General features: G+C 40.8%; 1 protein-coding gene across 1 annotated transcript; it reads right to left on the bottom strand.

Moving 5' to 3' along the window:
• Window positions 1–451: 451 nt before the first annotated feature.
• LOC137287323 (uncharacterized) lies at window positions 452–25,271 on the bottom strand. Its single transcript, XM_067819568.1, has 13 exons — window positions 24,102–25,271; window positions 12,467–12,914; window positions 11,645–11,840; window positions 11,247–11,387; window positions 8,804–8,986; window positions 7,470–7,734; window positions 6,823–6,958; window positions 6,118–6,685; window positions 5,915–5,972; window positions 5,394–5,590; window positions 2,572–2,680; window positions 1,818–2,063; window positions 452–1,268 (listed from the first exon to the last, which is right to left on the bottom strand). Exons 1-13 carry the CDS (start codon window positions 25,231–25,233, stop codon window positions 1,246–1,248), a joined length of 3,702 nt encoding a protein of 1,233 aa, XP_067675669.1. The 5' UTR covers window positions 25,234–25,271; the 3' UTR covers window positions 452–1,245.
• Between the last annotated feature and the right edge of the window lie 1,412 nt (window positions 25,272–26,683).

Raw genomic sequence — 26,683 nt, 5'->3', positions numbered from 1 at the left:
GAAATATTGCTAAGAGGCCGTGTAAAACTAAGCTCTCTCACTCACTAACTTTACAACAGCTTTGCATATATTTAATTTAAGATTTCGTGTCAGCTTGCTATTGTAATCAAATTATAATTAAAAACATTTATGGAATTTAAGAAAAAAAAATATTGGTTCATTTTCCTCCCACATGAAGCTTCCAAATCCTGATGAGGGCGTAAGGTTGCCTAATAGTCACGCCGAAGACCCGGATTCGATTCCCAACATGTGTGAAGCCTGTTTGTGGTGTCCCCTGCCGTGATATTGCTGGAATAGTGCTAAAAGTAGTATAAAACTAAACTCACTCACTCATTCACTCCACCTCGTGCTATTATTACTGAAAGTTGTTCAAAGCGAGATTACCATAACTAGGTCACTCATACATGGTTGTTACACTGACTAGAGCGTGAGGTAATATAACACAGACTTCTTACCGAAACGGGTAACAGTTTATTGCAGTACCTGTATGCATGTGCATGGTTATCTATATGATCAAACAAATGTAAAACAGTACATATTAAGTCAATCTACAAATACTGGACACTCATTTGGCAAATGGAATGCAACAGAATATCAGAATATCTGATCTTGTGTACAAATTATAACAGTATATACATTTACGTACAGTACTACTGAGTAAATAAGTATAAAGATATCAATAGATTGCCGAATACCTTGGACACTATATGCGAACGGTCAGCTTTCTATTTGCTAAAGTTAAATATGAACCATGTAAAAATGTGGCAAGTATTATATATCACAGATAAAGCACGAATATCATCTGACAGTCTATTGAAAAGCTAGTGGGCACTTTTATCACAGTGGTATGCTATTGGTACAATCGCGTGCACTGCTTTAAGTTTGTGGGAGGGCTATTGCAAGTGAATACTTCTACGCTCTGACCATTCAGGTTTTTACTAATCACTAAAGTATGAAAATATCTTTAAACCAATGTACAGGTCTAATACCGACACATTTAACTTAACAAAATGACCTCATGGTATTGCAACAGTTAAAAATAACCTAGTCATGGGGTGCTAATAAAAAAACAGTTCAAATATACAAGGACTATCGTGACTGTACGGATGGGCCCTGACTTCCTCTAACATTAACGACAATGACTACCAGGATATAGTTCTCCTGAATACGCACGATGATGAACCAAATATTTCATATTCATTGCTTGTGGTGCAGATTGATGGTCCCCTTCGCAGTCTCGACCGTCTAGGAAATGGATTCAATGTCTCCTGTTGACAGAAACAAACACTGACATTAAGAATACTAAATGATTGCTCAAACCTACAGCACTTGTGAGTACAATTATAACAGTGAAAACTAATGGTTGAAATTAGTGGGTTCAAAGCCGCATTTAGCACTACTCCAAGTTGACTCCCTCAGTACTCACAGTTAACTAGATTCACGCTCAGTCTCCCTGATTAGATGTAATTTTTCAATTTTTCAAAGTAAAAATTACACTTACTTAGATTAAAAACCAAAATGGAGAGAGAGAGGGAGAGGGAGAGGGAGAGGGGGAGGGGGCAGACTTTGGAAATGCTTCATTTACGACCCAAGGCCATAACATCACAAAGAAGGACAGGCGATTAGGCGTTGAATGTGGCTTAGGGCCTGCAATTGCTGAAATGCTATGATGACACTATGACACTATGATGCAGATGGGAGTTTGTGGAATCGATTATATGATTAACATGAATGTGAGTACGACAACAAGACATTTCAACCAGATAAGGACCATAAAAAGAGGACGAGGTTTGTAATGTGGAAGTCTGTTTCCTTACTAGCAAGTTGTCGGTATCTACAGACTCTGAGTTTATGTGAGAGTGTGGTTAGGGTGGCGTTGTCCCCGTTCTGTTCACGCCAGAGCTGCAGGATGGAGTAGCACCGGTCCTGGCTAGTGGGACGACTCCTTTCAATATCCACCATATCCGACTCGCTCACACCCAACCGCCTCGCAAAGTGCTTCCAGTTCACAATCAAGCTCTGATCTCGCGCTATCTTCACAAACGCCTTCCGAAGGTAGGAATCTGATCAAAGAAAACCAAACCCGTTATGGCAGTTTGAATGGTTATGTTGGATGTGCGGACTTTCAGATGAAACTGTTTGTGTATGTTGAGCTGTGATTTTCAAAACGTTTCCAAATTGGATCAAATCAGTAACAAAAATGTAGGAAATTTCGTATGTACCATGTGTTCCCGTATATTGTCAGGTAAATAATTGAGTAACCTTTGTATGACGCTTGACAGGATGCGCTCACCTTTCAGTTAACAACTGGGACCATGATCATGGTATAGTGCACATATGATGCAGTAAAAATATACTTAAATTGTTCTAAACCTCTTTAAGAAAATCCATATGGTTATGGAAAATATATCGTCGCTTTTACTATGGTTTGGGAGAGGTTCTAATTAATGGGTACTGTCCTAAAGAAGTACTACATTGATTGTGGATTGGATTGTTCAGTTGTACAGCTTCTAATTCGTGTTTCTCTGAATGTAATTACATCTGGAAATGTAAAAGAAATCGATTACCTACCTCTAGCACTAAAAGATCGTTGACGTTTGAACTCTATTTTCCTGTCTCTGAGTTCCGCTGCCAGGTCTCCTCGGCCAACAGACATGAGGGCATGGTACAATATCTCCACCTGCACAGCAAAAGGATCACGTATCAATTTCCATGTGCAAGCATACAGATTCATACGCCTAACTGTCTAACATAGTAAATGGCTATTAGGTGGTCATTGGTGCAAGGCAAGCAGAATTCACTGAAATGAGGGTTTGGTACATGTTTCAACATTGAAGCACAATATTGCATGTATGCCGCTTCTGCCGGCCCTCTATATGTAGGTGACATATCCAGAGTGGCACAACTCTTCCCCAACTGCTGACACTATACCCTGCCTCCTACCAACTGGGTTTTGTTGAAGACCGTTTTGAACAGTATTGCACTCACATAAAGCCGTACCAGGTTTATTTGGAGCAAATCCCGGAGCAACTCAAGTCTTGTTTTTTTTTCACTTTGTGTAACCACAGTTGGAAATGTGCACCTTTGACGGTGGCGATATTTTATTTTGACCTGAAAAATATTTTTCGATCCGAAGCGAGGGAAATACGCTGCCAATCTTTGCTCTCGCTTCGCGTGTAAGAAAACTGGTCATATTTGCTATGCTGCGCAACCTGTGGTGTAAAAGACGACACGGGTGTAGTACTGATAAATCAAGAAACATCCGGGTTTCTACAATGGAAGCGTTCTTGCGTCCCCAAGGGACGGAACTCTGACAGCTAATTGCGACGCCTTAGCCGACTCGTCTAGTATGGACAGCGTCCCTATAGAAACAAACATAGCGACAAACAAAACACTTTCCAAGGAGGAAGTAAATGTTTTCACGTGAAAGTTGTATTACAATCTATTGATAAGACGGAAGGAAGAACTTGAACAGTCCTAATTCTTTTCATATTCTAATGTGTAACACACGGGATATTTGGGACTCTTTAATATTTCCAACGATCAATGTGTCACCGGATCCTTCGAAATTCAGATCCTGTATTAAGGCATGAAAATATGAAACATAATATTTTCTTTATGCAAATGTGGAATGTCGCCACGTTTATCAGCAATAAGCCGGTCATTCAATTAGTAGCATTTAAGATGAATCGAACCGGCTCTTGAATCGGCGTCAGGACACGTCCGATATTCTCGCGCTTGCTGTGCGAGAATATCGGAGTCTGTATTTCCTGTGGAGTCGTAGTTTGTATATCGTTGAGGTATCGCCCTTGCATGGTCGCCCAAAAGTTTGAACATAACAACATCGCAATGAGACAAGGAGCCGTTTTTGATTAATTGTTGCATTTCTATCATTATGCCATTTTAACTGATACATGTTTTTGTAACCAAATGTAACAAGGCGACATATTTCTGGGTGAAATGTGTTTCGCGTTCTCGGCCATTATTGTTTTAATTGACTTACACTAAGCATGTGCAGAAATGATTGGACTCCATCATTTAACTTATGAACATATTCATCAGAAAAATAACTCAGTATCCCCGGGCGGCAAGGTAGCCTAGCAGTTAAGCGTTCGCTCGTCACAGTGTAAAGTCCATTTCTGGTGACCGGTTCCATGATATTCTGTTGAATAATGCGGCGTAAAACCAAACTCAGTCACTCACTTACCTTAAAAATGGTGACCCACGTTTTCGTATCTTCTTAAGTGAAGACATGTGAAGGTACGATTTAGAATAGGCATTCAGCAACCCATGTTTGCCATAAAAGGCGACTATTCTTGTCGTAAAAGGCTAACGGGATCGGGTGGTGAGGCTCGCTGACTTGGTTGACACGTCATCGGTTTCCAGTTGTGCACACTGAAGCTCATGCTGTTGATCACTGGATTGCCTGGTCCAGACTCAATTATTTACAGACCGCCGCTTAAATATTGCTGAGTGCAGCGTAAAAGTAACATCACTCACTCCTAAAAGTGAAGACATGTGAAGGTCCCTGGGTAGAATAGGCCTTAAGCAACCCATGCTTGTCATAAAAGGCGACTATGCTTGTCGCAAGAGGCGACTAACGGGATCGGGTGGTCAGACTCGCTGACCTGGTTGACACATGTCATCGGTTCCCGATTGCGCAGATCGATGCTCATGTTGCTGATCACTGGATTGTCTGGTCCAGACTCGATTATTTAGAGACCGCCGCCATACAGCTGGAATACTGCTGAGTGCTGCAATAAACTAAACTCACTCACTCACTTAAAAGTGACGGTTGTGAGAGAATTGAGCTTGCACACCACTGGGTGTACTACCGACCATTAAACAGGGATATGCAATATCACAATTTCGTGATATTCCAGCAATATCACGGCGTATCAGCTTCATGTGGGATGCCAGATGTGACGCAAGTCGTACACATATTCAAACTGGTGAAATCCGCGAGCACGGAAAAGGGTCTGACATAGTGACAAACCTATGAAGACAGTAGGATCGAGCCAGGATTCAACCCCACAATCACATGGCGAAACTGAACGAAATGCGGCGCCTTGTACATCTAAGCCTGCTATGCTCCAGCTATAATGTTGAATCGCTGTTATAGCAAGGTGCTGTCCTGTATGCCATGCTATAAGTATTCGAGTGAGTGAGAGAGGATGGTTTAGGGCGCTTTTAGCAATACTTGAGCAATATCACGGCGGGAGACACCCGTCATGGACTTCACATATTGAACCCACCTGTGAAATCCAACCAGGATCTTCGGCGTGACGAGCGAACGCTTTAACCACTAGGCTATCCTACATCAATCATCCGTATGACTGGGTGTGAATGAAACAGGCCACCGTTTGCTGACAATCGTAATTAACTGCACGTACCCTGTCGACCGCTCGCGGCAATCGCTTCGACCACGTCGTCAGCATGTCGTAGACCTTGCTTGTGTTGTCATTGTTGACATTCTGTCTCAAGATGGCCTGAATACGCATCCTCCTGACATTAAGGTACTGGGCTAACCTTTTCCACTCATCCCCAAGTTCTCGTGCGAGGTGAAACAGCAGTTCGTGATCAACGGGACCTGTAAGCCAAAGGGAGGTAACTCATGTCACCTTACTGGCTTTAGGGTGGGAGCAAAATTATCTGTACTTGTTAGTAAAACTGCTGTAAAAAGTCTCTACCCCTTTGGAATATTCGAAACTATTCCACTAAGACGAATGAGTCATATACACACCAATATATACCGCTGCTGCAATTCCTGACAATGATTCAATGACGGAAAAACGTCTCAGACTGTAACTGGTTCGCGACACAAACACTAAATTGTTGTAGGAGTCCCTCAAAATGTCATCGTGATGGATTAACTACGAGTGTGATTACAAACGATTAAAATTGTTGTGGTTACCTTCTGATGCATTCGATAAAGGTGCTGTTAACAAACGCTTCGGTGGTTCTGGCTCTGGCTGAAAGAGTATCTACATATTACTTTCAAATCAGCAGATACACACTGTTTATTGTTTTATTTTAAAATATATTTTACTTTTTAAACACCTTGGTTGTAAACGAACAATTACTCTTTACCATGTTTCATCATTTTGATTATCATACCTTTGGTATTGTCATAAGTAACTCTGAGATTAGGACTTCTCCTATAACCATGACAACACGTGGTTGAGGTTTTTGAGTATTCCCACGCTTTGACTCTCTGTTATTGTTGTCGTCTGCTGGAGGAAGTGTTTGGGGCACGAGACCTTCCGTGAACAACTGAGCAAATCCACGGTAGCTGTCAAAACCTTTCTGTGCAAACGTATCCACGGTTTCAACAGCGAAATCCACTCTACACGGTATGTGTGAATTGAAGACAAACTGGTGCTTGAAATCATCTGTTTCTGGTTTGAGGTTTCCCCTGAACTTGAGATTAAAGATTTGGCCTTCTTTCACACTTATTTCCTTGCTGAGAGGTGGTCCCTCCTCGAAACCTTCGTCTTCCAGCTTTCGTAGTGACCTCTCCACGCGAGACACATTGGAACAGGATATGATGATCTCATTGAGGTTCTCACTGTGCTGGCGAAGGAACAGCTGGATAGTCCTCTGCGGAATTGCTTCATTGAGGATAGTGACCATCTGTTCTACTTGTGTGTTTGTCGCTTCAAGCTTAGTTCTAATTATTGAGAACCTGCAACAGTAACGGTTGCGGTTGAACGTAATGTATGCACATTGTAACCCTGTCATATGGGACGAACAGGTGCTATAAAACAATGTTATCCAAAAACAGACCTTACAACGTTTCTTTGGTTGATGGCAGGCGCCTACCTTTCGTACAATTTGTTGATATCAAAGGTTACAATGTCTTTATTCTTGGCCTGAACTAATGTGACATCGGTGACCTTCACCCATGTACCGTCAGAGAGATACTGCACAAGATGGAGACCGTCCGCCGGTGTTTCCTCTGCAAAGCAATGCGTAAACGTTCAGAATAACGAACGTGTAATGTGTGTGCAGCGAAAAAAACCCTTTGAACTATGCTCGTCTTAAGAGGCGACTAACGGGATCGGGTGGTCAGGCTCGCTGACTTGGCTGACACATGTCATCGGTTCCCATTTGCGCAGGTCGATGCTTATGCTGTTGATCACTGCATTGTCTGGTCCAGACTTGATCATGCACAGACCGCCGCCATATAGCTGGAATACTGCCGAGTGTGGCGTAAAACTAAACTCAGTCAGTCAGTGTTTTAGTCTGTTATTTGGGTAATGCTTCAGTAACACTGCTTGGTGGCTCTTGTTTGGCTAGCACATAATTCTGCATGTTAAATAGAGCGCCTTAGCAAAGATGCCAGTACCCTGGACACAATGTCACAAAATTATATAGTTTGCCAAAACATTTATCACACAATAACATAACACTGGAGCTGGTCACTTTGCTTTCAAATCATCACAAAATTCCATATCAGTCTAACTAACCTTCCTTCTTGGTAAAGAGGACCCCTGGCTTGGCAGTGGCCGGACGAATGTCCGTTTTGTTCGTTGTCTCTTCCCTGTTTACACTTGTCCCAGGCCTCTTGAGCCTTGAGGGGTTCGGCGGAACAGGAAGGGTGACTGTGAGTGGTTTTTGAAACTTCTTAAGAAGACTTCCGAGCTTGATAATGGGACTCGATGCAAGGAACAGTGAACACTCCGGCCTCTTCTTGCGGAGATCCGAAACTAATGATATGTCCACTGACTGAACCTGAAACAGTTAAGCATTTTGTTTGGTACTGCTACTGCAACTGCTAAATCTTGATCTCAAAGATTCGGTGATCACTTCATTCAAAGAGTAATTAAATAGGTACCGTGGGCTTAACTCCCATTTCTTTATTCATGCATTTGATAGTGACATGCTCAATTAATTAATTAATTAATTACAATTTTTAATTAATAATTCATAAGTATATTTATTTTGCGCTATAACCACACTACAGCATGCCGATAGCGCACAGTTCATTATTACCCGGGATAACCTAAGCTGCCGGTGAGGCGTGAGGTTACAGTCGCATGACTTATCTCCCCGGGGACGCATTTTCTGCTGGGTGATCAGAGGCAATTTTGAACAAACTCACTTGCCTAAGGTGAGACCACGTGTGCTTCGTGTTTACACACCTTGGGTTTTTTCTTGCTTTTTTTATGGGGTGAAAGTGAGAGATGTCTCGATTGTGACTTTGAGCTCAAAAACATAGTAGACGTGTTGCCAAAACACCACAGATATTTTTGTCATTATTGTGCGTGGAATAAAGTAAAAATTTTGATTTAAAAAACAAAATCTCAACACATTACGTGTGTACTTTCTCTTGTGAAGTAGTTTTGGCTAATTTGGAGTTGTGGAACAAGGACCTTCAAGGAACAACTTTTCAATCTCTAGCGTGATTGTGTATCTCAACGTAAGAAACACATCCCTGAATATAATGCTGAAAAATAGTACGCACATCATGTTTCCATGAAAGTGATACTTCGGTTACCTGTAAACAGATCTAAACACAATGTACAATTTCTCGTGCATTTATAAGGAATCTTCTTTCTTGTTATACCCTTAACCAGACATTCTGGACAACCTGTGATCAAACAAATAACATTCAAGAAATTGAAATGAACACATTTTACAAAATAAAACAGTTTATTCTAATAATCGTGAACAAAAAGGAATTCTGAGACTTTCATCATTTTCAGAAAAAAGTGGAAATCTAGACTTGTCACATATTCTAGACTTGACTTATATGGATTTTCTGGATATATTTGCTTCAAGGTCTGCATGGCACACTAACCTCGAGGGTGAAACTGGCATTCTGCTTGAAACACATCTGCTTGGCCGTGAAGGTGACTCGGGAGTCAACCGAGGAAGTCACCTTTCCCCCTTTCTTCGTGAACGTCATCGTATCCTTCTTGATCTTGTAGATGACGGCGAATGTACCAAACCGCTTTAACCTTGCCTCAACGAAACGCAGCTCCTGAAAATGTACGTGCACCACGATTATGTCACGTTTGATATTGTCTGTTAGCATCAAATACTAGAATGAATTCCTGAAATGAATATGAACATTTGTCTCGATTATACTAGATGACCGGAAAGCGCATGTATACGTATATAAACTGCATGTTTAATGATGCTGTGATATATACGTCCAACACCTACTGTTCTATGCAATATGTACATGATGTAATGCTGTAATGATGACTTTTTTTTGCTAGGGGCGGTGGGCTAGCCTAGTGGTTACATCGTTCACTCGTCACACCTAAGACCCGGGTTCGATTCCTCACATGGGTACAATGTGCGAAGCCCATTTCTGGTGTCCCCCTCCCTGATATTGCTCGAATATTGATAACAGTGGCGTAAAACTAAACTCATTCTCTCACATTATTGGGTAGAACGTTGGGCAAGTTACAGTCCCGTGAAGCGTTATTTCCTTACTAAATCGACGACGAACATGCTTTAACGTTATGTTTTTTTTATAAGAGCGTATATTTGAGTGACACCGTGGGGTCCGGATTTCACAGGCCATCGTCCACTAACTGACACGAAACAGAAAATTGTGGTATCTTACTCTACGGCAGAATGCCGTATGTTATGTTGTACCGGCCTAATGCCTCCGTTCAAACAGGAACTCTAAACATTGAGTTATTTCTTTTGTATTACTATCCAAGGTAAAATGTGTAAGACATAAACACAACGACCTTAATTCCACTTTGGTTTATTCTTTGTGAGCTTCAGATATGTTATGACTAAGTATAAACAGTTTTCATTCACGGAATGAATCAATTGTTATAGCTGAGTCCTGATATATTCACTAAACAGTATAGAGACATATAAATTATCCCCACTGCTGACTTCAAGAAACTTAATTCATCATACACGCATGCTATAGATATCGAATATTGAGATAGGCCTATCGTGCACGGTGTCCAGCCGTAAGTGATTTCATTGATTAGGTATTGACTATGCCGTCTTACCCGGCGACTCTGTAATGAGGGTTGTGTGAATTGCACAACGACCTAGAAACTATGGTATAATCGCGTGTAAATTACAGAATACGAGTAGAATGTCAACACCAACACAGATGATCAATGCCTACCTTGCGTGTGTTGATAATTTCAAATTCAGACCTGCTGACAATAGATTAGGGTGTAACATAATTAAAGATACAATGTGTTACGCAATGAAAAGAAATTGTTTTCATGTTTGACGTGCTATTTCGCATTTTCCTACCGTGGTAATGACCAATATAATATGTAATAGTGGAGATGTGATTGTTATTGTGTAGAAGCATGCACACATTCACAAAAGACTCACTGTATCTTGTTCGTGAGTTACATATGTGTACATGTATATAACGTTCTATCTGGATTTGAGAATTAATGCATTCCAAGGCTGAGGCTTTTCACAATGCAGTCATAAAGCTACAGCTGAAACACCTTCCATCCTTCATCATATGAAAAAACCTGACCCCTTTGTCAGCTGATACTAATTTGTATACTTCAACGGTGCACGGAAGGTGTACTCGGTCATTTCTGCTACCATGAGGCATATACTCATGTCTTTTATTGCTCTTCTTATTGTTACTTTTCTTTCACTACCATGAATTGTACCAAGTCTGGATAGAAAAGCAGAAACGGATTGGGCAAAGATCGACACACCTCTGAGAATAGTCACCCATTCACTTTTCAGCATAGGGAGTGGGCGAGTTCAGTTGTAGTCGCTCAGCAATATTCCAGCCATATGACGGCGGTCTGTAAATAATCGAGTCTGGACCAGACAATCCAGGGATCAACGGCATGAGCAACGACTTTCCGATTCCTTTACTCGCCTCTTTACGACAAGCATAGTGGCCTTTTGTGGCATGCATGGGTTGCTGAACACCTGTCTAGCTATTCTCGAAACATTCTTAGTCTTACGAACTTCTTAAGCCCATTCTTAACATATTGGCTACGATCAAAGTTACGAATTCTTAGGGGTACAAACATTTCGAGAATAAGGGCCCAGTTCTATGTCGAATCTTCACGGGCTACGTTTCATGTTAATAAGCGATTAGTGAGACCATTCGATTCACACTTAGTCATGTCTTACATCAAATCAACAAGATTCCACCCCATCAAAAGATTTATCTAACATTCTCTCTATAACTAAGTTATGCCTTAGCATAACACGGATCGACTAATGCTAAAACGGAACAAAGCACATCTGCACAATATCTTTCACCACATTGTCTTTACCTTTATGTCCTCGAAATGCACGTCGTTCGTTGACAAGTCTGTCCAGCGTCCATTGGACTGCAGCATCTTGATGACCGGTTCCCTGCCCAATCCAGATCTCGGGGCACAATGAGGGATGGCAAGAGAAATTGGTTCTTCAAACTACACAAAACAATACGTTCAAGTGTAAAAAGGGACATTTGTTAAAAAGCTAAAAGCTCTTGATCACATTCCAATCTCCTCGTTTGATAACACATTCATTCACAAAAAGGTATATGATAGTATAAAGGCAAACAAGGGTAGGTTTAGCACCCACCTGGCAACTGGCCCGATTAGCAAGTATGATAAGTTGTGCGTTAATTTCTGATAGCTCCTTGTAACGTTACACTAATACAATGTATACATTGTAAGACTCTTACCGTGAAGGATTTCTCTTTGTCGTTTGGTTGCACATGTACAATGTTGCTGATGAGTTCTTCGTTTTCATACAATGACAAAACCCCGGAAATTTGGTCCAGTCGCTTCACCTCCACGTCGTCACGTGACATACTACCCTGTATTGCCCGAATGATACAGCCAACCCCGGGATCAAAGTCACCACCGTCAATACTGTATCTGTTGATGAAACAAGGAGTCATACAACTCATGCAGTGATGACGTTAGCTTAATGGTAAGGGCCAAAGGAACCTAGAACAGACAAGATCAGCAGACTGATCATACAAAATATATTCACCTTTCTTCTTACTGGACAGGTGGACATACCGTCTGGCCACTAATACACATCAAGATCGGCGTTACGACCAAAAGACTTTCAAAGGTGGCAATTGTTGTACCCTGTCGAGCGTTCAGTATTCAAGGGGAAAGACAAGAATTGAGTCCAGGGTACATTATATCTCAAGGTATCATAGCCATGTTAAAGGGCATCTCTGTGGGCCGGTACAGTAAACCCTTCGTTAGGGTTACAGTCAGACACACGTATGGAATCATGCGGCTGTAGAGATACACTCATCTTCACGTTAAACCTCAGTTTACTCCATTCTTCTCTTACTGAATCAAAATGTCTATGTCAGTGATTGTCATGGCACACCGATGGACACCCCCTTTGTAATCATTATTTCAGTGCTTCAAAACAAGGGAACATATTTGTGGTCAGTATTGTAAAGTAAGGGAACATGGACCAGGACCATTACGTATTGATAGATTCTTGTGGTGTGAACTGGATCGTTATCAAAGGTGCTCACATGTATCGAGGCCAGTTCTTCGGATTCTTTCTCTCTGCCTCTCTGGCCTCCCTCTCAGCCATTTCTCTCTGTCTCTCTTCGTCAACAGACGTTCCTTTCTTCTTTGCTTCTTCTGCCAGCCTCTTCTCCTCTTCCTCATGCTTCTTCCGTTCTTCCTCTGCTTTTATCTTTGCCTTCGCTTCAGCTTTTTTCCTTGCCTCTTCTTCCACCTTTCTCTTCTCTTCCGCTGCTCGTTTTGCTTCTTCGGCTGTTCTGATAGCATCATCTGCATGTGCTCGAGCCTTTTTGGCTGTGGCTTCCGCCTCTGCTGCGTCAGCCTCGGCCTGAGCAATGATCTCGTGAGTTTCCGCAACACCACTCGTTGCATTAGCTAGGGCTGCGCGTGCTTCGGCAGCCTTTGCAAGTACAGCCTTTTCCTGTGCCGTCCTTTCCTCTCTGAGACGGAATTCTGGCGATTGGAAGACATCGTTTAGGGTCAAAATCATTGCCACAACAATATAGAGAAACACAAGACTCATCTGCATTTATCCGGACCTGCAGGTTTAGGCCATAATGCTTACCCAAATTGTCACACTAACCTTCACATTGCATTTATAAACCACAGAGGTAACAACTTAGATGGCCTAGACTATCGGCGGCCTTGGCTTTAATTTTAATTGCAAGCCTCAGAAGCTAGGTTGTTGAATTTATTTGCTGGCCTCTTACTCTAAATGTGTGTGTGTTCTATAAGAAGACTTCACTAAATATGTAGCAAAATTTGAACCTTACCATGAAAGTTCAACTCCACATATGGTATTTTATCTCGTGAAAATAGGAATGGTTGTTTACCTGATAAGTTAGATCGAAGTTTAGTTTACAGTAATTGTGTTAATATCCCGTTCTGCTACTAACGGAATGATCAAGAGACTATATTGTTCTATCAATCAATACCTGTTAAAATGGGAAAGGTTTCGTTCCATTACATGACGTGTGTAGATGACCACTATGTCCTTGGTTACATTAGACAAGGATAACACTCTAAACACCGCATGTCCGCCTAACCTAACGTAAAGTGTTCAGAAATGATTGATGTGTGCGAGTCATTCAACACATTGCATTTGTCTGTTATTCTGCGATCTATGGAGGCCAATGTATTCGAGAGCTGTAATTCATCGGTTATCAATACCCTATATAACCACGCATTCTGAGTATCAATCACATGTCATTGATCTTTGGAGGGTATGTATAATCAAAGAAATAAAGCACTTCTCCCTTTCTCTCAATGACACATTAAGAAGCAATAAAATTAATCAAAGTCTTGGAGGGCAATAATAATGGAGTGTTTATATCCTCAAGAACTGTACATATCTGTGCGTGTGGATACCGGGTGTTCGTAGCGAGCTGGATATTTAATTGGTTAGGGGCTTTATCGTGCCTTGTTTGAATTACTAATTTCATTAATATAAATGGTTTTATTGTTACTGACATTAACATTTGTCAGACATAACGTAATGAAGCAACTAAACATGGGTTTACTTTATCTTGAGTGTATGTAACGATTCTTGACGTGTGCTCGTAAGTTACAATGTAGAAACCAATGAGCTGTTCTAAAACCAGTAGAGGTGTATGGTCCTGTCCATAGCGCATGGGTCACAAAGTAGTGGTGGACAGACTTTGGATGGGTGACCGTGTTGGCAGCTTGACGCCTGAGAGCTTCTAGGACTTCAGTCCTGCCCCATAAGGAAGCGCACATGACACATGTCGTCTCACCTCAGACAAGGGGGCTTAATCATAACTTGCCTCTGTTCACCGAGCAGTGAATGGGTACCCGGTGGGTCAGGTAATGCGACTATAACATTCTAGCGCCTAACAAGGAGCTTGGATTATCAGGGGTAATGATTTTGAGCATTCACAAGTGCGTGGAAATAGGTGCTTTATAAATGTCCGCAATTGGTATATATACATGACTGACCAACTTATATCTAAATATGTTTAGTTAATTGACAAAAGGTAAAGCCATAAATACATATACACAATATTTTTATGATACCAAAACAACATTGTTTTTCGCAGCAATGCGACGTATCAGAAAATGATTGGCATACATGCCAATCTTACTCCTCTCTATAAGAGTACTGAAAACTTAAATATGTGGATTATATATGATTATTTTGATTTTTTAATCTAAAATTGAAAACTTATTTTATTTGCAATTTCCAGATTTACTGGTGCTGCAGACTTGACTGGTGCTTCCGGTCATGTAGAATGGCTTGAAGTAGCACAATCGTATAGTTGTTGCCTCAGAAAGCGGTGGAAGATCAGTTGGAGAATACATGGAAAACTACAAAGCCAGGCTTTCTATACATGCACGTGATCAGCTACTTTTGCAATCATGTGTATGATGCAAATGCGTGACTGTCATGAACTTTGAATTCTAGGAATCGAACTGCATTAACTCAAAGCTTTTATAGCTCAAACAAAACTAAATTAAGTAAAGGTTCATGATCGAGAAAAGATTTATTGCACGCATTACACCTTTACTCGAGACACTCCATATGGAAAGACCTGGAGTGTATATTTTACGTACACTATAGGCAAACATCGCTATAGTCAAAACACGTTTTATGTATCCCGGAGTTATGAATGACCCTCCATAACGTTAAAGTGCTCGCACGAGATCCGCGTGACCAGTGGACATTTACCTTAGCGTTAATAACGTGATTTATCTCAATGAACCACACCTGTGAAGAGCTTAAAAGCTTGCATTAGTAACATTACCTTTAGTTACACTAATATAAGCAATACACCCATACCGAGTGTGACCTGATGGCAGGTATTGAACCCCCTATTATAGCTTCTGCCCATACAGAATTCTATTTGTCGGTTTACAAACCCTGACAAGACTGTTAGTGTTCATGTCTGGTTGTTCACTTTCAACTGGCACACAATGCAATTGACCGAACTCCGCGGGGGTCTTTTTTCCTTACATACAATTCTGCAAACGAGTGAAAATAATCCCCAATACCGTTTTTTCCTGGCTTGTTAATTTGACATTTATGGTAGATCGTTCAGAGTTGTAACTTGATGTGATTGATTAGACGTAGAAAAAGGTAAAATCTCTTATGAGGTTTGTCGTGTAAGATTGCTGCTTGGCAGGAATAGCTCTGAGGAGCGTCAACAAAAATATTTGATAGACTTCATATTATGAATAATGATCATTTCATTCAAGATGGTTCATGGCCACTTCCATAGAAAATGTTTATTTGTTGACTGAAGAACACTTGGCTAAACTGAAAACACAGTTTGATAGCTGAGTACGAGCGAAAGCTGATAAAAAACAATACAAACACTTAACGAAGGCTTTACCATTGTTTTTTTTACGGTTTTTGGGTTCAAACATACCTATAAATTCAGGGTACCGACTAAAGAGGGCCACAGATGATGCAGGGCTTTGTTGAAACCATCAGACACGACGATGGTGCGGACAAATGAGGAATCACAAAAATCATGGATTCGAACCAACGATCTAAACATTCAGAAGGATGCAACTCTGTCCCTCAATGGGGTTTTGTTTTGTTGTTTGTTTTAAACATATTTTATTCATGAGAAAAGGATTGGGTACAAGTTATACAACATAGAACACTTTCTCCGTAGTATTTACATAATATTATTTACATTCATTATACAAGATGGATAGACAAGAACAGAAAGAAGGGAAAGAGTGGGGGAACTGCAAAAATTAAGAAAATCTTTTTAATTGACAAATATATGTTTGAATAATTTTAAATATGTTTTGATTGACACAATCAGTCAGATCTGCATTGCCACGTAGTAGTAACTCAGAGTTTATATTAACATTAGTCACACTGCGTAAATTAGCCATCATGGAAGATCTCTGTTGAGTATGTAGTTGGAAGTCAAATAGGTAATGATAAGAATTTTCACAAACTTATCCACATGAACATTTTGGATTATCGATCATACCAGCACGGAATAGGTCGTAATTCAGTAGACTACACATGTAACGTAGTTTTGTAAGGGTGACATTAGTGATTCTCGGTCCAAAATGAAGGTATTGGCGAGCTGTGTTTTGTGTTACAACAATATTAGATTTAAAAGAATTCAGTGATACGCTTCTTCTAACTTCAGCTGGAAATTCATTCCACATTCTAATAGTGGGTGGAAAATACGAATTATACGAAAACTTTAATCGTGAGAAGGGAAGCGAGACATCGTCAGTTACGAAGGTTATAGTTACTTTCAGACACTACCTTCCCAGGAACAGGATCATTATGATACGATGGTGCCATGTTATGCTGTTTTTGTGAAAAAGATAAAGTTTTCGCTTTCTCCTACGCTCTGCTAAAGATTCCCAATCAGTTTCATAATACAGATGTTCATGATGAGTGTATTTGGGTAAACCTGTTACAATTCTTGCTGGCTCTAATTGCTGTTGTTCTTATCTATTTGCTTGGTATTGAGCACACCAACCCCATACTTCACACGCATATTTGAAATGGGGTCTTATGAACATTACATAAATTATATTGAATAAACAGAGCGGTAATAAATATTTGACTTTACGTAGAGAGGGTATCATTTTTGAAGATATTTTTACAATATTATCAATGTGGTCAGACCATTTACGATCTTTTGAAAATGTTAATGAGGTTGTTAAGACCATTAAACCTCGAAAAAAACGATGAACAAAATAATACTATAATTTCAATACATACAGACATTACATATACAGACACTGCCAGTAGCGCTGAGAAAAAACACGCCCAGCTCCCTCACAAAAGCAGTAACTGTGTACGAACAAAGAACAGTGGGTTATATTATACTGCAAGATGTTATGATATTACTCCCAACTCTGGTCTAATGGGAAAGGGAAGTAATCAAAATTTGTGGAATCATTATAAATAACATTAAGGCGGCCGGAAACCGTTCTGTAGGGACATGAGAAGTGCATTTACTTGTAGGAATACATTATCCTTTTGATGACGAGAAATGGGGAAATAATAAAACATCATTAAGTAAGAAGTAATACATAAAGCAGCGAGGTAACCTACTTGTTTAAAGCATCCGCTCGTCACAATACCGGGGGAACATTTGCTGAACTAACACAATGGTAAATAACATTCTTATAATAAAGAACATTCTTTGTATTTACCCGCCATATTACTTAATGATAGAGAAGCTAGTAATAACATGGAAAAGTCTGTAAACAAACATCAAGGTTCCGAATGATTTACCTGGAAATGTTTACGAGGCATATAGATATAATACATAACGTCATAGAGGGACATGCGTGTATGACACATTGCAATGAGTTAATGTAACATGCGTGTATGACACATTGCAATGAGTTAATGTAACATGCGTGTATGACACATCGCAATGAGTTAATGTAACATGCGTGTATGACACATTGCAATGAGTTAATGTAACATGCGTGTATGACACATCGCAATGAGTTAATGTAACATGCGTGTATGACACATTGCAATGAGTTAATGTAACATGCGTGTATGACACATTGCAATGAGTTAATGTAACATGCGTGTATGACACATCGCAATGAGTTAATGTAACATGCGTGTATGACACATCGCAATGAGTTAATGTAACATGCGTGTATGACACATTGCAATGAGTTAATGTAACATGCGTGTATGACACATCGCAATGAGTTAATGTAACATGCGTGTATGACACATTGCAATGAGTTAATGTAACATGCGCGTATGACACATTGCAATGAGTTAATGTAACATGCGTGTATGACACATTGCAATGAGTTAATGTTGTCAGTGTAACATGCTTTTGTTTTGTGACCATAGAATTTCAGGTATAGGAGAACGGATAAACCGTTGCTGCTTTGAAAGGCGAAACGCTTTACGATCTAAACAATACTAATTTTCCAGTGAACGTGTCCGTTGTATATTCTATCACTTCACGTTAAACGAGTTCATCATGTGTATAATTGGGGACTCCCCTCTAGAATATGCAATGATTGGTTCCCAACACAAATGATCAAAGGCGCAATCACCTCAAATCACATTTATAGAAGTTGATGTATGAATCTAAATGTACACATACAATCCCATTATCTGCAAACAAACAAGCGACTTGAATATCAAATTTAATATTAATACAAATATATCTTTTGCAGTGACTTGGTGTCATGGTCCTGCTTCCGACAAGGACAACAAGACTCCACAGTGTTTAAGTTCATTGCACCTCCAACCCTCCATCCCCCTTCACGCCAAGGTACAACATACTCATACTAGTTGCTGTGGCGGGTTCAAACTGCTTCAAATGTAACAGAACGTGAAGCATATTTTACAAGCTTGACACGACACCAGACTCAACTGTCTTTTGTCTGTGTTTGCCGAGGGCAGATAACGAATCACAAAGATTTAATTATATCTGGATACTATAGGCGCCCTTGAGCAAACCCGTTCTTATTGAATCCTTTTATCGTGTTGTTTGAACAGGTTTGATAATTTATTGATTTTACATGACATTCTTGAACTGCCAAGCTTTGTAATCACTGTACAGATCGCTCAGTGCTTTATGCTAACTTGAGATGAATTTCAAAGTCTTAATAAAACATTCTGAAGAACATACCGAGCAATGCTGTTGTTATTCTCTCTAATAAATGTACATGAAGCGATGCTACTCTTTGTCCGTGATGATTTAATGTCCCCATACAAATGACTGTAGTCAATTTATGTCAATCCTGATGGTTTGATGTTTATTGTGCACCATTCAACCGTTGTTTAAGTCAAAATAGTTAAAATCACATTACAAACACCTCGTAGGGATTACGATAAAAAAACTATAACCGTTTATAACGTCATCCTACCCTACGATGTGTTTTAGGCGTCACTGTTATATCTGAGCTACGGTACAAGAAGAAGTATTTTTTAAAATATATTTGAAACTAGAAATGTCTATATTAAATTTCCTCTCACATTTGGTTGAATGTAATAGCTTTATTCATTTCCTCCATTTGGTGGATTTCTAAAAGGTATATTGATTTTGCATTTTGCAGGTAATAGAACAGGTTTACAAATCTGTATCTACATCTATGTTCTTCATGAAGACACAACACGCACACCATTAAATCGACATATTTCTGTGATTCATTACGCTGAATTCATGATAACTTAATGGTATTCGAGGTTTTGTCTTGGGAGGAATACTTGCAACACTTGTGTGTCTGGACTCAATGAATCACGAGACTGAATCTGGCACTCCTGCAGAATACTTGCACACCAATGTAGACTAAAACAGACCTTAAGATATGACTGTTCAGTATAGACACATTCGCAACGAGTAACACGCATGAAAATCCTCGTTTACAATCATCTCTCGTGAAGGAAAACCATTGGAAATTGAAGCTTTTATGGATCCTTTGGGATTTGTTTTGTTTTTTTATCGGAAAACATATTCTTTTCAAACAGTTAAGACCCTCAGACGAAATAAAGACAGGGACTTGAGTCAAGCACTATAGCCTCTCTATCAGACATAAATCGGTAAAAGGTGCTGTTGACAGCCACGAAGACTGGTGCCTACTGTGTTTTATCCACGGATCTGTGACGATAACTGGGTAGAGGACGGACATCTACACTCGACGTTGCTAGGCTAGAGTCAAAAGCCTTTTCAGACAACGCGTCTATAGGTGTTATTTATCCCTCGTTACTCACGCTGTCGTTTTGACTTAAGCTTTGTAGAGTTATAACAGTTAGGCGTTAACTCTGTTTTTGTGCTCAAGTGAAAAACCACATATTGACAAATATGGCCGATAGTGTTGAAAGGCATGAGCGTTTGGTATAGTTGTGATGTGTCAGTTCTGTCAGCACGGTTGTCCTTGAAGGAAAGTTTAGACAAAACGACTGACTTACAACGGAATATAGCTATGTTTGTCAAAGAATTAACTTGCATATCGTAAATATATTTTGTTCAAACGATCATCACATCGACTTGTTGAAACACTGTTTACGAGTGATCAAACCCGTCTTAAAGATTTAAGTCTACTAACGATGGACACAGTAGTATTTGTCGGGACATATTGTTGTTGTTCTTCCATAACTAGTGTCGGCTAAAGCGCCTGCTTGTCACGCCGAAGACCCGGGTTCTATTCCCCGCATGAATGTCATTTCTGGTGTCCCCCTTCGTGACATTGCTGGAATATTGCTAAATGCGGCGTAAAACTAAATTCACTCCATGTATACTTGGATCACTCAGCGTCAATGCAGCATCCCAAGTGTTACACGTCGCCTATAGTAAATTAAACCGATTTTCTTTGTATCCATTGGTAACTCGTTCATAATAACGTACTAAAACAGTGTAAGTTATTGAACGCATACGTGTGTAACACTGAAGAATAACACCTCTCACTTTCATTTAAAGCCTTACAAAGCCAACAACTTGTTGATATTGATAAACTCATAACGAAACATAAAATATTTCTTGATGCTACACCCAATGTATTCTATGGTACCCAGTCCCCTAAGTTAGCATAAGCCCACTAAATGGGGATTTGTACCCTGATGGTGTTGATGTTTCTAATGCCATCGGCTCCTGATCTCTCTGGTCCCAAGACACGGAACACCCAAGGACACTCGATTCAGCCACAGGAGGGAGTGGTGGGGTAGCCAAGTGGGTAAGCCTAATGGTTAAGGTGTTCGTCACTCCGAAAACCCGGGTTCTGTTCCCCACATAGGTACAATTTGTGAAGCTCATATCCAGTGTCCCCATTCCGTGATATTGCTGAAATATTGCTAAAAACGACGTATAACTATAGTCACTCACTCAGTTACAGGTCAAGTTTCGGCATGTGGGACACGTTACTGCCTTACATATGGGGGAACATAAGTACACTTGAGCTGATTAGCTGAAACACGCAGACTGACTATCCGATGATAATCCGCCGTATAAACCTCCTTATAGTATATGGACAATACTGTTGATTTAAACAACTTCCTCTGATCTACTTATGTGCCTCTGGTGAAATCCCACACTGCTGTTGGGGCATTAAGCCACTGGTTCGAGGGATCTTTAACTTACAATAGAAGAACAGAAAGCTATTTCCGAGTTATATGTGCATGACGGTAATCTGATTTGGGAAACAGCTTGTTTGCAACACGTCACTGACGCCACTTGCCGTACGTTTTTGGGTGTGAATCAGTTTAGGGCTGACTGGGTTGAGTGAGTGAGTGAGCGAGTGGGCGAGTTAGTGTCGGGGCGAGTGAGTTTCAGTTAATGGATAAGTATCGTGTTAATGTTTTAGTCAGGTCCAAAGTGACATAGGTGATATACGCTTGTTATTTCGCTAAAAACGCACAAAGATACAGTCTGATTAAAACACGAGAAATTACGCGCAGATTCTGGCATCTGTAAGGGACGCAACTCCGTGAATGATCTATGTTGCCGTGAACTACTACACCACAACTGATAATATGCCGTTAAAGTCAATAACACAAGAAACATGGAATCACTCAGGGTTTATCTTGTTGTTCGGGTGGAGAGACGTGAATAGGCTTTGTAGGTTCTTTTTGTGAAAGTGTGTGGACACAGCGTGTAACGATAATGGCAATGTTATTCAGAGGGTTATTGTGCAACCGCATACGCTTGTGTTGAACATGCACGTCTGGCGAGGCAGTTGGATATGTCAAGCAGGGATTCGTGAAGGGGCACAGTGGGTTCTTTTATCTGTTTCAGTTAGTATAGGCCTTTTGATATACACTGGCTGAATAAATTCAAGTATTACGTAACACGCGTTCGCTGCATGTACGATTATAATTCAAAACTATTTTTGGTAGAAAGGGTTTCTTAAAGAAACTCATAAGATTGTAACTATGAACAACATTCAGAAGTAATAAGTGAAAAACACCTGTTGCCGATAGCCTGTGTTCTGAAAGTAGATAGAGGTTGAATAGTCCTAGTGACCATGGCGGACCGGGTATATAATGATGGAAACGTTGTATTCAGTGTTCCTGAACGATTCAAAGTTACAGGTGAGTGAGACGTGTAATGAGATCCAGTGTGTTAGCAGTGTTATAGTTTATGTCAGTACACAGTGGTTGAAGGTTCGAATCCCAGAGTTAACGCGATACTTATCTATGTAAGGAGACAATCCGAGACATGTTTCCAGTTACCGTGGTATAGATAAAATATTGTTCACAGCGGCACGTGCTCACCCAATCTCATTCCTATTTCATTCACTCCAACTAGAACTGATAATCATACAACTGAGTATATTCATGAGTAAATGAGAGGTGGTCCTTCTTCTTCATGACATAAGGCAGAGGAATAGTCATGGAGTCCAACCTTAAAGCGTTCCCTGGTCACACGTAATACATTCGTTCGCTTCCTCACATGTGAACACGTGAAGGCTATTTCTTACTATACTGGAACATTGCTCAAAGGCGTAAATCCACACTCACTCTCCATGTCAATCTACCCGGCTAAACGTCTGTCCCACTCATTATGCCTGTCTACGACCATGGGTGGTAGTGCATTAAGGTATTACTGTAGAGTATGTACTTTTCTGAAACTTGATAGACCCGGTGTTTTCTTTTGTCCCCAGCTCCATTAAGCAATGAATATGATTCCCTGGCCTCCCGCTGATCAGAAATATGGGCATGTATTGACCCAGCATATTCCGATTCGGGTTTTACAGGTGGAACGATTCGTGATCTGAACCAATTATATTTGCTTGCGTCTGTGGTGTTTGTTTTGGTGCAAGGTCGGATTGCCAAGGTAGCGGCTGAAATATTGCTTCCGAGTGTCTTGTTAGAAGACGTGTTATGGGGGCTTGAGAAGCCGACAAGGTGCGGCAGCCTTAAATCATGAGCTTGGTGCCAGGAACCAAGAATGCACAGGTCCAGGGGGAACTCATAATTATTGTTCTCTATGGCATTGTGTTAAAGCGGCAATGGCTATGTGTAAGAGAGTTAAAGGCCATATTAAGATCGTATAGTCTGTTCACGATTTCATTGTTATCGGTATGCTTCATGTGTGCACCGACGAGGTGTTTGCTGTTCTCACAGTATTGGAAGTAAAGGATTAAAGGCCACAAATGCGAGGCACTACTGCGTGCTACTCATAGCATGTAGATATGCACGTTTTTCGGTATATCACTTGAAACGTCAGCATTGTTTCGACTTATCTTGGTTTCAATACAAGAGGAGCATCAAGTACGCTACGATACTTGATGTACACAAAGTATATAACACTGCAATCCCCATTTCGAGCAAAACATGCTTACAATAGAACTGTTGAAATATGTTCGGAATATCCGCAGTTTCTCTCCGGAGTTCACCCACTAATCATTTGAACTAAGCATTAACTTTGACTATAAACATGGAACAACGTTCAGTATAAGTTTACATATAGGAAAGCTTTCATGCCACTCGTTATGAGCGATGAGTCTGAAAACATGAATATTTACCAAAAAGAAATCTTCTGAATATGTTTAACAACAATTAACTGATCTCCAGCTTTTTAACAACGACAACTGTTCGTGCTCTTGGGATGTTGTAGTCTCAAACAAACACTTTCGTTCTTAAATAATGGTTTAACTAGAAAAGACAATATTCCATTCTAAGCTTTATAGAGTCAACCTCTGTAAAGGGCAACTTACCTCTCTCAGCTTCATCACCCTCTGAATCAACCCATGAGGAGAGGTCCTCCTCTCTGAACTTCCGGTTAATGAGTCTGCACATCTCATTCGTAGTTTGACGTAATTCCTTCAACTGTTTGTTAATTGATGACGTCACGTGTTCACATTCTGAATAGATTTTGCCGATGGAGACAAAGTTGTCATGAAAATCCTCTTTCTCGAGCACGAAATCTTTGAGAGGCTTTTCTGACAACTCTGTGTGGTATGTTCCCAGAATTGTCTTGGCACGGCACAGTAATCCTTGGATGTTGTCTTGCATGACATGAATAGCTGAGGCTGCATTCTGTAGGTCTTGGGAGTCCTTGTTTATTTCTCGACGCTGCCGTACAGGTGACTGTTGCTGGGGAGATGAAGCTTCAGAGTTAGCAGAGGACTGTTGCTCTTCATGCTGTGATGCCGCACCATCCGTCTGTGGATGGTGATCGTGCTGTAATACTGGGCTATCAGTCTGTCTGTGGTCGTCAGTTAACACAATACCACTGTCCCCACTGACAACTCCATCGTGTTTGCCATCCATAGTATCTTCTTCTGCCTCGGATTCAGATGCTGTTTCCTCCTCTGAATCTTCCTCTGAATCCTCCTCCGATTCGTCTTCCTCCTCCTCGTCCTCCCCGTCCTCGACACCTACAGTACCAGGTTGATCAGTCGTACTGATGTTTACAATCTCGCCTTCATTCCGCAGAGTGTAAACTGTTTGGGAACCCGAGTCAGGGATGTCCCCTGCCTTCTGTTGGTTACCCTGTTTCGAGATCGCATCGGCTTGCCCTTCTTCCTTGCCTACCTCTTTCCTAGGATCACCCTTCTCAAAACTAACCTGCCGTCTACCTGTTGATTTACTGGGGCTGGATGTAGCTTCCGGACTGCTAGACATTCGTCCTAAATCAGTCTTAGACACGTTCTCGTTTGAGCCTTTGTTTTCATAATCGGGTTTGTTAGAGATTTGGGTATCTGGGAGATTTCCTGCGTCGCCGTTTACAAGACCATGTCTGTTTCCTGCAGGCCCCGGAGGAGTCGCTCTATTACTAACATGTATTTTACTGGAGGTGTCATCAACTCCTCCGTCATGTTGACGGGAACAATCCGCTGTCGGCATGATGCCTTGTCGACTGCCCCGTGGCCAGATTCTCAAGTTGTCGTGTTGACTTATCCGCGAATGCCGTTGTTACAATACTACAACCGTGTTGCCAACAGACAACACCGATAATAAACGGCGTAAATCTTCGGATAATACAGCATTGAAACCAGTTCGCTTCAATGCCTTTCTCGTAGCGGGGACAGTTTACCGCAGGAGGGTGGAACGCCGGTGCTGTTAGCAAGTGCTCGTCAGGTTGTGGGTAGGATATTTATGCGATCTATGCACGGCACAGCGCGAAGCAGGGCGCGTTATGAAAAGAGGCTATTGTGGGCCGCATCAAAGTTTTTCAAATGCTGAAAGATAATACAGGGAACATTGTGGGACGTATTGATTGAGTGATCGCGATCGCTAGCAACCTCATTGTAACTGGAGAAGACGTAAACATTGCACATGGGGCAGCTAGGCTGGTGGTTAACGCTAATCGTATCGCTTGACAGGTTACCTGCGGGGGTTGACGACTCAGCTAAATGTATCATGGTTAATGAGGCTGAAGCATTAAATTTGCTTCTAGTTGCCAAACAAACAAATAAACAAACAAACAGACGCAATCATTGTATGAAGGTTTTGTAATACATTGGCGCAAATTAAAAGGTGAAATTTATGGTGTTTTAAAATGACGGAAAAAACCTTTAACTCTTGTTCAGTGATATATTTGTAATGAGAAGAGTAAATAAAAGTGTTTACTTATGTCAGTGAATAGATCCTTAGGTATTTTGAACAATCTTCCGTAGCAGACACCCCAATAGAATAATAAAGCGAATCCTGTTTCCTGACGTTGGAAATAACATTCAGGTAGCACTGTTCTTTTCATATGTACTAAACTGCATCATATGTTTGCCTTCTTTGCGTTATAACTTATATTACAATGATAGAAGTAATTCATAAGTAGTTTACTGGTATTGAGGGTGTTAAAAGTTACATGCCTGTATATTCAATTGCCTGACACGCCTTATGGGAGATTACTGATCCGCTTGACAAACATGATTGCATGCTTGTTCGTCACGAATCCAAACATTGTGGGTTTCCATTGATTGTGCCGGCTGCGAAACATGCCATAACTGAAATACTTGTTGAGAGAACCATAAATACTTGTTGAGAGAAGGTAATAAGTGCTGATAGTTATGGCAGCTGCATGTCGATACTCCCGGTGACCCGTGAAAATCCGGGGTAGAATTTGTCTTCAGCAATTCATGCTTGTCGTAAGCGGCGACTAACGGGAACAGGTGATCAGACTTCCTGATTTCATTGGCTCATGTCATCGCATCCCAACTGCGTAGATCGATGCTCATGTTGTTGATCACTGGATTGTCTGGTCCAGAATCGATTATTTACAGACTGCCCTACCGCCATATAGCTGGAATATTGCTGAGTGCGGCGTAAACAACAACTAACTATCCAATCAACGACT

The sequence above is a fragment of the Haliotis asinina genome, chromosome 6, assembly GCF_037392515.1.
Source record: "Haliotis asinina isolate JCU_RB_2024 chromosome 6, JCU_Hal_asi_v2, whole genome shotgun sequence".
Classification (NCBI taxonomy): domain Eukaryota; kingdom Metazoa; phylum Mollusca; class Gastropoda; order Lepetellida; family Haliotidae; genus Haliotis; species Haliotis asinina.
The sequence above is the reverse complement of the archived record's forward strand: the minus strand, read 5'-3'. Positions and strand labels throughout refer to the sequence as shown.

Bases quoted from the DNA above. Each gene is read 5' to 3' on its own strand.
- LOC137287323 (XM_067819568.1), bottom strand. From the start codon at position 25,233: ATGCCGACAGCGGATTGTTCCCGTCAACATGACGGAGGAGTTGATGAC. The intron at 8,987-11,246 runs GTAAAGACAATG...GTACATTTTCAG, and splicing joins TGCATTTCGAGGACATAAAG to GAGCTGCGTTTCGTTGAGGC. The intron at 6,959-7,469 runs GTTAGTTAGACT...ATTGCTTTGCAG, and splicing joins CCTCTTTACCAAGAAGGAAG to AGGAAACACCGGCGGACGGT.